We start from the raw sequence: 14,472 nt of genomic DNA on the forward strand, positions 1-14,472 counted from the left end.
AGGTTGAGAAAGCAATTAAAGATCTTTCCAAGAACAAAGCCCCAGGACCGGATGGTTTCACGGCGGCATTTTACAAAATATTTGCGGAAAGTTTGATTCCCCATCTGACCACCTTATTCAATACCTTCAAGACCTCGAACAACATCACACCATCCATGAACGAGGGAAAGATACTCGTCTTCCATAAAAAGGGGAAGGATCCAGAAAACCCGAGCTCATATCGCCCAATAGCCCTGATTAACGTAGATGCGAAACTCTATACTAAAGTTCAAGTGAACCGACTGGTGCCACTACTCCCCAAACTGATTCATCAAGAACAAGCAGGATTCATCCCCAACAGGAAAACCCACAACAATATAAGACGAATAATACACCTCATAGAGAAGGCAGGCATCAAGAAACTCCCAGCAGCAGTTATCTCGTTAGATGCCGAAAAAGCATTTGATCGGGTCGAATGGTCAATGCTATTTGCTACTCTAATGAAAATGGGTATGGGAAACGATTTCATAAACATGATCCAAGCAGGGATGCCCCCTATCGCCCCTGCTGTACACAATCTTTCTGGAACCCCTATTGGCAAAAATCAGAGCGACCCCAGACATAAAAGGGATAGAAATGGACACACACACACATAACACAGCAGCATACGCCGACGATATGATGATGACTATTACCGAAACGAGCAGGTCGCTCCCGCTTCTTATCCAGCTGATAGACGATTATGGGAAAATATCGGGGCTGAAAATAAACAAGCAGAAATCGTTGGTAATGGCATTGGGAGGACCAAGGGCGAGATCCACAAGTTAATGAAAGATCTCCAATTACAAACAGCAGAAGAAGAAGTAAGATGTCTTAGAGTGACCTTAACGCCTATGACACAAAACCTATATATGGCAAACTACACAAAGCTCATGGAAAACGTCAAGAAAGATCTGAACAGATGGAACCCCCTGACAATTTCCTGGTGGGGAAGAATAACCGTCATTAAGATGACGATCCTACCCAGATTGCTCTATTATTTCCAAGCACTCCCCATAAGGATTCCAACATCTTTCTTCAACTCACTCACAAAAACCATCTCCAAATATATATGGCAAAACAAAACACCTAGACTTTCACAACAGGTGCTTACAGCACTAAAATCAGATGGAGGAATGGCACCCCCCCACTTCAGGAAGTACTACGAGGCGGCTCTACTGTGGGTACTAAACAAATGAATCACAGACACATCAGATAAATGGTGGCTGGCACAGGATCGAACCGTCGCAAGATCAAACCTGCGCCACCTTTTGTGGAAGAGACCCGAACATAGACACCAAAACCTTAAGTTAAATGAAGTCATGAGCACCACTATGGAAATCTAGGACAGAGCTACCAAGAGAAAATCCCTCACGATAGACCCCGCCCCATTCATACCAATGTTTGACAACCCAGACTTCCCCCCAGGGGTAGAAAAAGGGTCATTCCAGAAATGGAGGGATGCCGATTGCACAAAAGTGGGAGACAAGTTCGAGGGAAGGCAGATCAGATCATTCACAGAATGCCAGGAACTACTAGGTCTCACAGAGAAGAACAGGTTTCAGTATGAACAGATCCACCACTGACTCACGATGCCAAGAATAACGAAGGCTCTGACAAGGGATCCCACCCCTTTCGAGACATACATGCTGACCCAAATGGGAGAAAAGAAATTAGTCTCCACACTCTACAAATTCCTCAATGTCCAAGAAGAAAGCATCACATGGTACTACATGAAAAAATGGGAAATCACGCTAGGAAAACAAATCTCGAGGAAACAATGGACACATCTATGGCAAATAATCCCCAAGTGGACACGAGCAATACAAACAAGGGAAGCCTGGACCAAAGTGATGATCCAATGGCACTATACCCTGGAGAGGCTTCACAAAATGTTCCTGACTACTCAAGGTAACTGCTGGAGGGGGTGTGACACAGTAGGCACATGGGCCACATCTGGTTGGACTGTGGGGAACTACAAAAATTCTGGACGGAAGTGAAATCTCAGATGCAAGTAATGTTTAAGGGTACCGCCAACTTAGAAGAAGGAATTTGGATGTGCGGTATGTGGGCCCCTGGAGATAAAACACTTAACAAGACACAAAAGCGAAACTTTATGGGGTTCCTCATTGCAGCCTGGCTAGCAATAGCACAAAAATGGAAACAAAAGTCTCCCCCAACCACACTAGAATGGCTCGACAGGATTTGGACATATGTGGCGATGGAAAGACTCACATATAAGCTCCAAGGGGACAGACAGCGGTTCGCTACAGACTGGGGAGACGCCATCAAATTCCTGCAAAGTGAGTACATGCTGCAATGGTGCCCACATAACAATCGTATCCTGGATTTGTTCACAAGTTAAAACCGAAGCAAGCATGGGATTCTAAGGACTGCATAGACACTAATACCGGTCGGGAGGGATGGGGGTAGGAAAGGGGGGCTTGGGACAATGTTGAGTCCCGATGTTGACGTTTAAAGAAATACTAATACAACTTATTTAAAAAAAAAAGTCTTAGTTGAGAATTCTGGTGTAAATGTCTATTAACAATTTAGCTACAAATATGCATTCGGTTTGCTCTTGCATTCACACATCATATTGTATTGTTTTTATTTTTTTTAAATGCATGTAGACATACGTTTAAATATTACTCAGATGGAAGTTTCAACCTTTTGCATTTACCGTATTTATTTGGAAATAGCATGCAAATATCAGAGATTGAATTTTGTCATTGCTTTGTTATTGATTGCATGCTTTCTGTTCAGCAATGCAAGGCTTTCTGATAGGATGTTTCCAGATGTTTCCAACAGCAAGCCTGACACCATTTGCAATGACTTAACTGATAACATTAGCAGACCCTGCGCCCAGACCTGCAGTGCTGCATCAGAAGGAAATTCTCAAATAACATTCAACTAAATAAAAACAACTAAAAGAAGTCATGCCACGAGTGAAAGACAGGAATACATTACTCACCGTTACAATTGCCAGCAATCATTATGGCACTCACGGCAAAACAGCCACACACTTCATACAGAATAAGTAGAGCAGAACAAACACTGTTCTGTCAAGCCTCAGTCATCTGTGATCGTTTCCACAGAGATCACCAATCAGCTAAGGCAAACACAAAATGTTCACCTTTCAAGAAAACACGATACCGGAAACATAAAAAAGGAGGAAATAGTTCCATATGTGTCTGTCATTCTTGATTGAGAGGAGCCTCCTCTACCTTTCCCCTCCATCCTCCTGGCCCCTGACAGAATTCCGCACCATCTGCCCCCACACCACACCATTTACCTGCTCGCCCTGGGGCCCTCTTCTAGCAGACCTGCCGTGCTCCCTCGCCGTCACCATGGAAATATGAAAGGGAGTTGCTTGCTTTTCCATTTCCCATTGCAGTGGCCATCTTTGTTTGACTTTTTTCTCTTTGGAAATTGGGCATTCAAAATACATGCAGAGCCCATTTACCATGAAAAAAAAACCCTTGAAAATAATGTCCCCGCCCCCAGCAGTATCCCCAGTATACGAATAGTGGTCTTCCCCACATTGGGGTGTGCACAGTGCCGGTAGCAGCCCTGTATCCTGTAAGCTAGAACTGGCCTGATGTTACTTGTACGCCACCAAACACTGGGCTTGATGGCTATAATGGCACATCACTGAGGCAGATGTGTGTTCGATTTCTCCCACTATCTACACCAATAGGTTTGCTCCACTAGCCTAAACTTAAAGTTAAAACCCAGAATTCAGTTGAATTCTCAAAAAAGAACAACCATAAGACTTGAATTTAATGGATGAGGTTTCAAGGAATCATTGACCCATTTGGGAGCAGCTAATATTCATCCAACCCTACCATTAGACTTAAAGTTTACGAACTTTAGATCTCTTTGAGAAGTTTTGGTGGAAATATAGATGATTCGGAAAACGATACACAATAAATAAAATCAAGATCATCACAGTACCATAATAACTCTTTATATCACAAAATACACACCTTGAGGATTTGATACAATATGAACAATCCAAAAAGAGTAAGGGCCTCATTACACGGTAGGAGGTAACCATGCCGCTATTAGCGGCATGGCTACTCCCTTACCACATACTGGGTCCGGGTAGGCGGTATGGGGACTTACCAGGTCATTCCGACCCTGGAGGACCCGATAAGTCCCCATGCCAAATACCATTCCCCATTCCCATTCGAGCCCCCATAGGGCTCAATGGGAATGGGGAAGGAGCTAATAACGATACCGCAATTTGCAGTACCGTTATTAGCTCTGAAGTCCCTTAGCGGGCCCCGTCCTTAAAACCTGGTCAGACCAGGAGTTAAGGACGGGACCCGCTGAGGGACCTCGTAGTAGCGCGCTAAGGGATTACCGGTGCCGGTGCCCTTACCGATGCCGGTAATCCCTTAACGCCTACCGTGTAATGAGGCCCTAACACTAGTTTTGTTGGCAGAGGGTATAGTTGGCGTAGTCTAATTATAATGGTTCTTCTTGGGCTTGGCAAGGACTACATACGTGTCCTCTATTGTTTGTATAAAATATGCACATAGAGAAAGAATGGAAGGTACAGTGATATAATAAAATGACACAATTTGTTTCTTTCCTAAGAAAATCACCTCTGCCGGAGGAGCTCCTGCATCCGTGGAGAATGTGTGCTCACCAAAACGCTGCCTCGACAGAAATGCCGATGCCAACATCCCTATAGTGGCCAACGATGCATCACAGGTCAGTGTGTGCTCACCACACGGAGAGCTCAGAGAAAGGAACGAAAGAAAGAGGTGGCTGGGCTACCTCAACGGGAATGGGAATGTCAACTTCCACAACTCGCAATGCTTCCAAAAAGGGGGTGAATGCACACACACCACTTTACAGAGGAAGGTTGAGTATCCTGAATCCCAGTCATACTTTCTAGCCTGTGGAGCGGCCAATGAGTGCGATTTAAGGTGTTTTGTGGCGTGTGGACCCATTTAAGTCACCTCCACTTTTAATTTTAGGGTGGTATAGGTCTGCTTGGGCAAGGGAGCCCATTAAAATCTATAGGAGGCAGTGGGCTACTTAAGTTTGAGTTACATAATGTGTTAACTCATGGCGGTGCCGCTTCACAACACCTAGGCAGGTGAGAGTTGTGTCTCATCTGCACCTTTGAAGAGTTGTGGATGCACAAATCAGGGCCGCCCCTGTCTCAAAGCAAACTGTAAACCATAACAGGTGGGTGGGTATAGGGACAGGCTTACTTAGGATTCCACCTTTATGGAGCAGGTTGTAATATGCTTGAATTCCTTAGGTACTCTGGAAAGAACACTCAAAAGGGGTCTTCTGGGGATTTCCCCTTACCACCCGGCTGACAGGGAGCAGTTTAGGGTCAAAGGGAGATGGGATGTAGCCTTATTCAATTGGGGGCACCTGCTTAAACATGGCACCATTGTCCGCGTTAATGGGTGGGCCATCAATTGAACACTGCTTTAATGTTATGAATGCTGGTGTACAATAATATCATTGTGCACATTAATCATAGTGTTCTCTGGGCTGGGGTTTATACATTAACCAAAAATAATCAAAGTTGTTAGCACACATGTGAAAGGAGCGAGCATGCGCTGCAGTTAGGCATTGGTAGAAAGAAATCCAATCACTTTGGATGAAGTGGAAATCGTGGCACTCCAACCCAAGCTACTCCTCACTGATGAGACCCAATGAGGCTGAAACATGTTTGGGGATGCTTGGGGTCTAGTGCAGAAGGGATGTGACCAAGTAGCTTGGGCTGGACTGCCCCTTTCGGGGTGGGACCAAGCCTGATTTTCATATGGTCTTTCCCCCCTTTGTAATAGCTTGGCAGGCCAAGCACGATGGTCTATATGGTTGCCCAGAGCAATGCCAGAGGTTAAGATTAATTCTATACATATTTGGGGGATTTGCCCCCAAAAAAACAATAGAGAGAGAGGGAGGGTGAATTAGAGGGAGGGCGAGAGAGAAAATGGAATTGAGATAAAGAAGGAGTGGGGAAGGAAGAGGGAAAGATGTGGAGGGTGAAAGAGAGAGGGCAGAAAGAGAGACAGGAACAGGCAGCGAAAGGAGAGGGGGAAGATATGGGGTGTTGCATTCATTAAAGCAAGTTTTCGATAGTTCAAAATGTACTTTGCACACGCTTACAAAATACTTGGACACACTGCTGTGAGTTAGTTGAGGTCTCTGCATGGACTGACTCATGTCGGCCCTGAGTCCTCTATTCGTTATGTGCCGTGACGCATGAGGTTCCCTCCAGCTTAAAGAGAGCACTTGGGGATGTGACATCCCATCTACACCGCAACTGATAACAAACAAGTTAAAAACAAAACTCAACAAAAATAAGTCGCCTTAGTCCGGGCATGTACCATGCATTGAGTCTATGGGATCGTCCCTGTACTATGTGTCGGAATCTGCATCGCGCTGACCTCATGGGGTATCTAGGTCCAATCTTTGTCCTTCGCTGTTCTGTATCGGTATTTCATCTTCGGATTCACCTTCGATCTGAACTTCTTCACTCACCATCATTCCTTGGCTGCAGTTTGGACGTCCAATGGAGCATTCTATAACCACTGGATGAGGTCTGGTTGGAGTATCCATAATGACTGTCGTTGGCCTGTAAATTCCTGAATGATGGGACGAGTTAGATGTCTCCATTTTCTTGAAGTAGGTCACTTTGAGGGTGACACTCTTTTTGTCATCTTTTACAGTGACCATTGACCCTTTTGTGGCAATTACCTCCCAAGGGTGAGGTTCATAGTTCAAAGCTATTTTGCCAGCGATCTTTCTGGTCGTAATTTTTACCATGTCCCCTATTTGTATGTCATCAAGGCGCATTCTTTGCGTGAGCTTTCCTTGTCATTTTTGGGTTTCCTCTTTTTTGTCACTGTGGGGTCATCAATGAATTGTCTTGCTCTGGCAATGTTTCCACACAGAATCCTCCCCCCCCTGAGGGCTTCGCCGGGACTAACCCCCATTGAAGACTGTGGTGTAGAGCCATATTGTGCCAATAATTCATATAGAGCCCTGCTCAGGATCGTTTCCTGACTGTGCACAATACTGAATATTTTGTTGAGGGTGTGCATGACTCGTTCTGCATCACCATTGGCATAGGGCCGCACTGGTCAAGGATGGTTATCACACTGTGGACTGATATGGTAGTGATAAATTTAACTTCAGGATAACTTGACCATTGATCAACTACTACTAGGAAGTGGCGATCCAAAACAATACTTATTTGCTCCCACAGTTGACGGCTTCCGTTGGGTGATTGAATGCCTGATTGATTCTGCATTGTATTGATGTTTGACACCATACACATGCTTTATGTAGTTTTGCAACCTTTCTTCAATATGAGGAAACCAAACCTTCTGGCTTAGTCGAGCCTTACTCTTTGCTATTCCTTGATGGCCTTGATGGACTAATCTGAATATTTTTAGTGTCATGTTTTCGGGAATTACTATGCTCAAGTATCTAAGGAGGATGCTTTCAAGAGATGCATATAGTTCATGTCTAATTCTCCACATCATTTGTAGTGTCATTTTAGCACCTGGCGTCCTTTGGTATAGGGTCCGGTCTTGACCACTTTCATGATCAGCAGGATGCACTCGTCATTTGCTGAATCGTCTACTATTACTTACAGAGTCAAGGATTAAGCGATTGCCGCTTCTGCGATCATGTGAATGAGCGCTTCATGATCCATTTCATCCAGATGTTTACCTGAGTTGGGATTTGCTGGGTGTCTCAAGAGTTAATCCTCTGGATTATCGTTGCCTGGTCTGTATGATAGAGTGACATTGTATTCTTGGAGTTGAAGCATCCACCTTTCAATGCTCGCTGGAGGGGGTGGTGCTGCTCCGAATATAATGGGGATTAGGTTGTTGTGGTCTTTCACTATTGATCCGGTTCACCATATATATAAATGTGGTAGTGTTTATATCCATATAGGACTGCCACAACCTCTCTCTCAATATGAGAGCATCTATGTTCTGTGGACGACAGCACTCTATTGGTATATGCCACTACTCTGACTTCCCTGTTCGTCTGGGTTAGTACAGCTCCCAGGCCGATGGGACTTATATCAACCACTATTTTGGTAGGCTTGCTTGGGCCAAAGTAAGCCATTGTGGTTTCATAGGTGAGGGCAGCTTTGCTGTTTCAGAATGCTGTTTCCTTGGACTGTGTCCATTGCTCTGGATGGGCTTTTCTTGTTAGGTGATGTAGTGGCTTTGAAATAGTAGCTACGTTTTTTTACGAATCGCCCACAGTATGCCACCATCCCTAAAAAAACTCCTTATTTCCGAAGGTTCTTTTGGCACTGGTGTATGATGAATTTTCTGTGCATCTATCAACACCTGTTTGTTGTGTTGACAGATTTGTTGTGTTGTGTTCTTTATGTTGGATATTGTGCTGACAATGTACTGGGGCGTCTTTAAACAAAAAAAGGAGAAGAGCCCAGAAGGTCGGTGTAGGGAGGAGAGTGCAGGAGAGAGGGATGGTGGAAGTGGAAGGTAGAAAGAGGCAGCACTGATCAAAATAATATCTCTTTGGATGGGCCAGAGGTATAACAAATTTAGCATCAATGCAGCTAAAACAAATACACATAAAACAACTAAAATCACGTGCCCCATTACCACACCCCATAATGACAAACAGATGCTGCTAAGACATCCACATTAGGGCTGGGCAAATGCAGCCCCACACTACTGTCCGCACAAGTACAGTGTGGGTTCTCCCTAATGCAACATCCTCTTGTCCGGAGGACTGTGATAGACAAGTTATCATCATCATCATATTTTTTATTCAGCCTGAGCCATAAAACCAATAACATAAATGTAAAACAATATTCAATGGTACAATATTAATTCATCAGTATTTAAAATTGACAATGCATAAGAAAGCAGAAGAATAAAGTCTCTAAAAACAGGGCACGGATCTAAATGTAAAAAATAATTCTTGATACAAAGATAAAACACAATCTCAATTGCAATTGTAAAAAATTTGATCTTTTGTCAATGACTACATTATGACTTGTCACTCATCTGAAATGCGTGCTTTAATCAAACTGCCAGTGCGCAACCCGGCCCGATGAATCTATGTGGACACTAGGTCCACCACCAATGGCTCAGAAGTACATCTGCACCATTGCATCACCTCTGCAATGGAACCCGTGACTCTTGCCCTCAAAATGGGCTTCAAATATTGTGATCTAAGGGATTGTTATTTGTCACAAAATAATAGAAAGCGTGGAACCATTTCATCGCCCAAATCGCACAGTGGGCAGGTGCTCGTATGACCTGGCCTCCATGCACATGTGAATTTAGCCAGCCTAAGAGTACCCATTCTGAATTCTAGAAACAGTGATCTCGCATAACCCAGGGTGATGACATCCAGGTACTCCTCGTACCCAAAATCCCCTTTGTATTCAAGGTAACTTGGCCCCAAGCTTAAATGTTAATATGCGTCCACCATGTTTCTTCTAGGAAGGTGTAAAACAGCTTCCATGAACCTTGCCATGAGGCTCTAACCAGCGTGTTGGCATTGGCCCACATCCTCAGCTGTGTAACCTTCTGAAGGATTCCTTCACATGGGCAACCCACAGGAGGCTCCTCCCCCTCTCGGTCCAATAGATGACTAAGGGTATCACGATAACAAGTGTCATTGTTGTCCACAATCTGAGCCAATGCAGTACAGGTCTAACTGAGAACTGATCAGCTATTGGACAAAGATCTTTTTCCATATAAATTATTGCATTGGCTGAGCCGGGCTGTGGGGGTCAGCAACAACATTTTTAGAAACAGATTTTCTGTTACCGAGAATTTGGATGTATTGACATACCCCCATAGATCTGCGCCATAAAGGGCTGATGGAATTGCCTGTTTCTTATACAACTCAAGGGCTGGGGAGACTGCTCCACCTCCACAACGATTGTGAAACACCTTTGCAGCACTCCTAGATTTTTCAAGGTTGATGCAGGCTCTCAGTGTTTGTGTGAACCACGAGCAGTTTTCTTGAAATCTTAGCCGGGCCCTAAGTAGTCCAAGAAGGTAACTTGCTCTAATCTGCAACCCTTTGCTATAACATTCAAGGTGACCTTTTTCACTGACCTAGGTTTAAACACCATTGTTTTTGTTTTATTCACATTCAATGTGAGCCCCAACTCTACACATTTCCACAAGAACGTTGCCATTGTGCTTTTCATGCCCATTGGTGTTGTGGCCATTGGTGTTGTGGTGTTGTGGCCTTGCTCACTATTCTTAGAGAGGCACATCTCCACCCTACTGATGAGGTTCAACAAGACCGAAACACGTGTCTGGGGATGCTGTTGGTACTCTTGTTCAGAGGAGAATTGTCTAGCATTTCGGTGCTGGACTGCCCCAGGGCAGGACAAAGACTGATATGTTTGGGATATTTCTTCTCTGTGAAAGATAGTGAGCTAAAGACTCTGGGTAAGTCTCTCGCAACCAGGACTAATGTCTGGCAGAGAGACTCCCAGGACCCCCCTTGTCAATTTGCAGGAGGACAGCGTCATCAGCAAAAAAAAGAACTGGGACCTTGTCACTGCCTAACCTTGGCGCATCAAGACCATTGTCCACCAGTTACATGCTAACCTCATCAATGACCTAACCAAAAGATTTTGAGGCAAAAACCACACCCATGCCTGACGCCTTTTGTGACCCTGAGGGAATCTGAGACCTACCCACCCAGCCCGTAGCGTACCACCCATTCATTTTCACTATACAGGTATAATTCAGGTGCTGGGGGATTTGCCTTTTACAGAGAACCCTCCACAATAAGGCTCAGGGAACTCCATAAAAGGCAGTTTGAAGGTCCACAAAGACCGCATAAAGTTTCATCCCCATTAGGGTTTCGAGTAAGCACAAACAAACGGAAGCACCGGTCAATAGTACTCCTATGTTTCTGGAAACCAGCTTAGAGTGTGTGATTGGTGCCATGGCCATCAAGCCATTCTTGTAGGTATCCCAGTATTACTCTAGCAAATGTTTACCCTGCACTATCGAGAAGGGAGATGGGCCGATAGGTTCTCCCCTTCCGCCCTCTTTATGAATGGGAATGACGTCTGCTCTTCTCCAGGATTCAGGGACCCATCCGGTGTTAATCACAGCAGTAAAGATTCTTGTCAGGTTTGGTGCCCAAATACTCGGCTCATCTTTCAACAAGTCTATAGGAATCTTACCGGGACCTGCGGCCTTACCCCTTTTTTGTTGGCAAATTGCCACAAAGACATTGTTCATCTCTAGATGAGAGACAAGTCAGGGTTGGGGCGTGGTTAGGAGGGTGAGTTGTCATCAGTGCTGGTAAGAGCACTGGAGACGCCCACTGATGTAAACATATTGAACTTGTGGAGTGTCTAAAGGGGCAAGGGTACAGAGGTTCTCCAAATTGATGAGAGATAAGCCTAGTCATTCAAATTCTAAAGGGAGATGGTGCTCCAACAGGAAGAACAACCACATCATGCATATATTTCTAGATAATAGACATTTATTAATGTAATTTAATTGTGCTTGTACTGCCCTTCATGCCCAAGAGCTTTACCAATGATAGAGAAGCGATAAGCAAGTGGTTGAATAGATGGATATAATAATCAGACCAAAGCAAGAGAGAACAATATCAGTTATGATACAAAATTATCCAAAGGTGAGAAAAGAAAATGACAAGATGAGCCGAGATACTGTCCAAGTGAGATAATTCCTCTTCACTTGTTAAGATCATATAATATCAGGAAGCTGTACCTCGAGCTAACCCTCAGCTGGAAGCAGGAGCTGGAACCAAAGGTTTAGCATAGCAAAGAAAACGAGGCACTGCTGCCCCCCTAAATGGTAGCTGATGGCAACAGAGGAAACACTAGAGTCACTTCCTCCAGGGCCAGCAAACCAACTGCATCATAATCCTGCTGTAGCGACTGTACACAGTCTTATGGGGTTTCCATGGGAAAAGCAAGATGGAATATAATAGCAAACTCTATTGGGAAACCCATAGGATCCTTGTATGATCATTTTCTACAGGACTTTAGGCATATAATAATATCAACACTATATTGTTTTTTATGTGGTGCTCACTGCAACAGTTCTTGCCATTTCATAGTGCTGTGACTATTAAGTGTTACTTGGGCGGGTGCTGCAATCAATCATTTTGCTCAGATTGTGGGCTGAGCAGCAGGATCCAAGACCACGTTCTGATCCGAGCGAACCAAGAGCTGCTTGCACACGCTCTTCCATTTCCCCCCACCTCCCAGTCCATCCAGTCACTGCCTCTGCCCGCCTGACCCTTCACCCCTCACCTTATTTCTGTTTTGGAATGCCACTGCCACCTTCGCTGCTCCTGGATCCTGGGCCACAATGGAAATTGAAGAAGGGCTCCATTTGGAGCCCTGCTTTCCATTTTCATGGTGGCCATCTTGGATGATTTTTGTTTGAATGATAGTGGTCTTAACGTGTGCTTCACTGGAGATGAAAGCATGAACTTTGATAAAAGGTATGTTTTTTGTCTGCATATCTTGAAAATGTTTTCTTAGTGACTGTGTACTTGAAAGGGATATTTTCTTATTGCTGGCAAACAAATGTTTCAGTTGGAAGGATTGCTTTAGCCATCGCTGAGGCGAAGATCGTTTACCATGTTGACTGTTGAAAAGCAAAATGGATAAATGATAAAAAAAAATGCCATCCAAATGTTCATGTCTATTTGTTGTTAATCATAGCTATCTAAATTCTTTATGACCAGAGAAAAGCAGGTATGGGGAACATGGACACCACTTGACCATGGCTATCCATTATCTATCTCTGAGCCATTTGCCACATGTGGTTAACCATTGTCAAAACCATAGGCAAACCATCATCTATTGACTTCTTGCATGGTCTAATGTGCCATCTCACTGCCCTGCTACTTCCAGGAATGCTCTTCCTTACAACCTCCTTTGGTCTCATTTAAACAGCACCATTCGTTGGCTTATGGTTCCTTTGGTCTGGACCAACACACCCAGCTTCTGGAGCTGTCGTGCCTACGCTGCCCATCTCCTCTGTAAAGGGGCTGCTGCACTCTCCAGGCTGTTGCCAGTGGGATGATGTCACCCAGCCTATGCAGGGCACGCCTCACGTGGTAATCATGGTGTGCTATGGGGGGGCCTGCAAGATGTCCTGATCATTCATTTCTAGCCATAGACTCCTGGATCTGATTGCACCTATTAAATCCATATAGGTGGTACATAACATACATGGTGACCCACAAATGGGGCTAACAAATGCAACCAGTGTGGGATGGTCTGCAACAATAGGATCTGAGCTAGTGAAGTGGAAAGAGGGTGGAAATAGCAATGGAGAACCGGAGCAGGGAGAGGTTGCAAGATGCAGGGCCTTTGGCAGGAAGAGATCCAGTGACCCAGCAAGCCAAAGAGCCAGGGGGCATGGTTTTGCAGGCCTTTGCTTGTCTGGTTTGAACTAAGTGAGGGATGTTCTGCACTAAACATACAGGAGCACATATGCCTTTATGGGAAACTCAGAAGCACTCAACTTGATTGGTAGATGGTGGTGGGAAATTAACATTTATAGCATGTAATTAAATCAAGACGCGCCTTTACGCTACCTGTGCTATCGCTGTCTCTTTAGCTTGTACAAGGGACGTAGTGGTGTCGCATCTTGAGTTAGCGGGATTTTAGGAATGTGTTGGGGTTTGTGTGTGTTGGTGCATGTCTGCATGCGTGTGTGTGTGTCTGTGTGATATTATGCTAGAAGGGATATAGAATTCTTCTGCAATTAAAGTTGTACTCTAAAATGTACTCTAATTCTTATTTAAAGAGAGTTCTATTTCTAATTGTAACCTCATTCTAATCCAACAGTAATTGAATATTAAATACTCATTTTAATAACCTTTCCATTCCCAGCACCGGCCTTAACATAGCAGCACACTCCAACCTCTTTGAATGCCTTCTCGAGACGAATTATGATCCACACAAGCATGTTACATATGTAGGCAAAGGTCAAACTTGCTAGAATAATTTTTGCCTGAACCTCTGTGAAAGTTTGAAAACTTTAAAGTCCTCAAAATACAGTGGCTGAGACTTTGTACAAACTAGTTTCAGCGCATCTACTACATGGAAGCATCACCTGGTGCACACTTTGTGGATGTGGGAGGCAGGCCAAAATTGTGAAGGCTGTGTGGGAGCCCCCAGGCAGAGCCGCAGATTTGGGCCAGAGAATGAACACACCCCGGGAAGGCGCGTTGTGTATGCAGACAGACTGGTTCCCCCCTCGGGCAATAACAGGCATGCTACACCGAAAAGAACACCAACGAGCAAAAACAATGTCTTCACAGAACACGTTTATTACAGGCAGAGAAGTAGACTTATTTCCAGACGAGTACGTTAGGCACACTGGACATGGATGATTGTCTCCACTTGGCTGCAGCCACAATTTGGGGCATTGATGGCAAACATACTAACTA

The 14,472-nt window shown here is 44.5% G+C and overlaps 1 protein-coding gene across 1 annotated transcript in view; it reads left to right on the forward strand.

Moving 5' to 3' along the window:
- Positions 1 to 14,472, forward strand: part of HABP2 (hyaluronan binding protein 2) — a 287,724-nt gene that overhangs the window by 156,291 nt on the left and 116,961 nt on the right. The window contains exon 5 of the mRNA XM_069611848.1: positions 4,624 to 4,740. Coding sequence (XP_069467949.1) covers positions 4,624 to 4,740 — 117 coding nt within the window. The remainder of the gene's footprint in view (positions 1 to 4,623; positions 4,741 to 14,472) is intronic.

The sequence above is a fragment of the Ambystoma mexicanum genome, chromosome 8, assembly GCF_040938575.1.
Source record: "Ambystoma mexicanum isolate Mex_15411 chromosome 8, UKY_AmexF1_1, whole genome shotgun sequence".
NCBI classification, from domain to species: Eukaryota; Metazoa; Chordata; class Amphibia; order Caudata; family Ambystomatidae; genus Ambystoma; species Ambystoma mexicanum.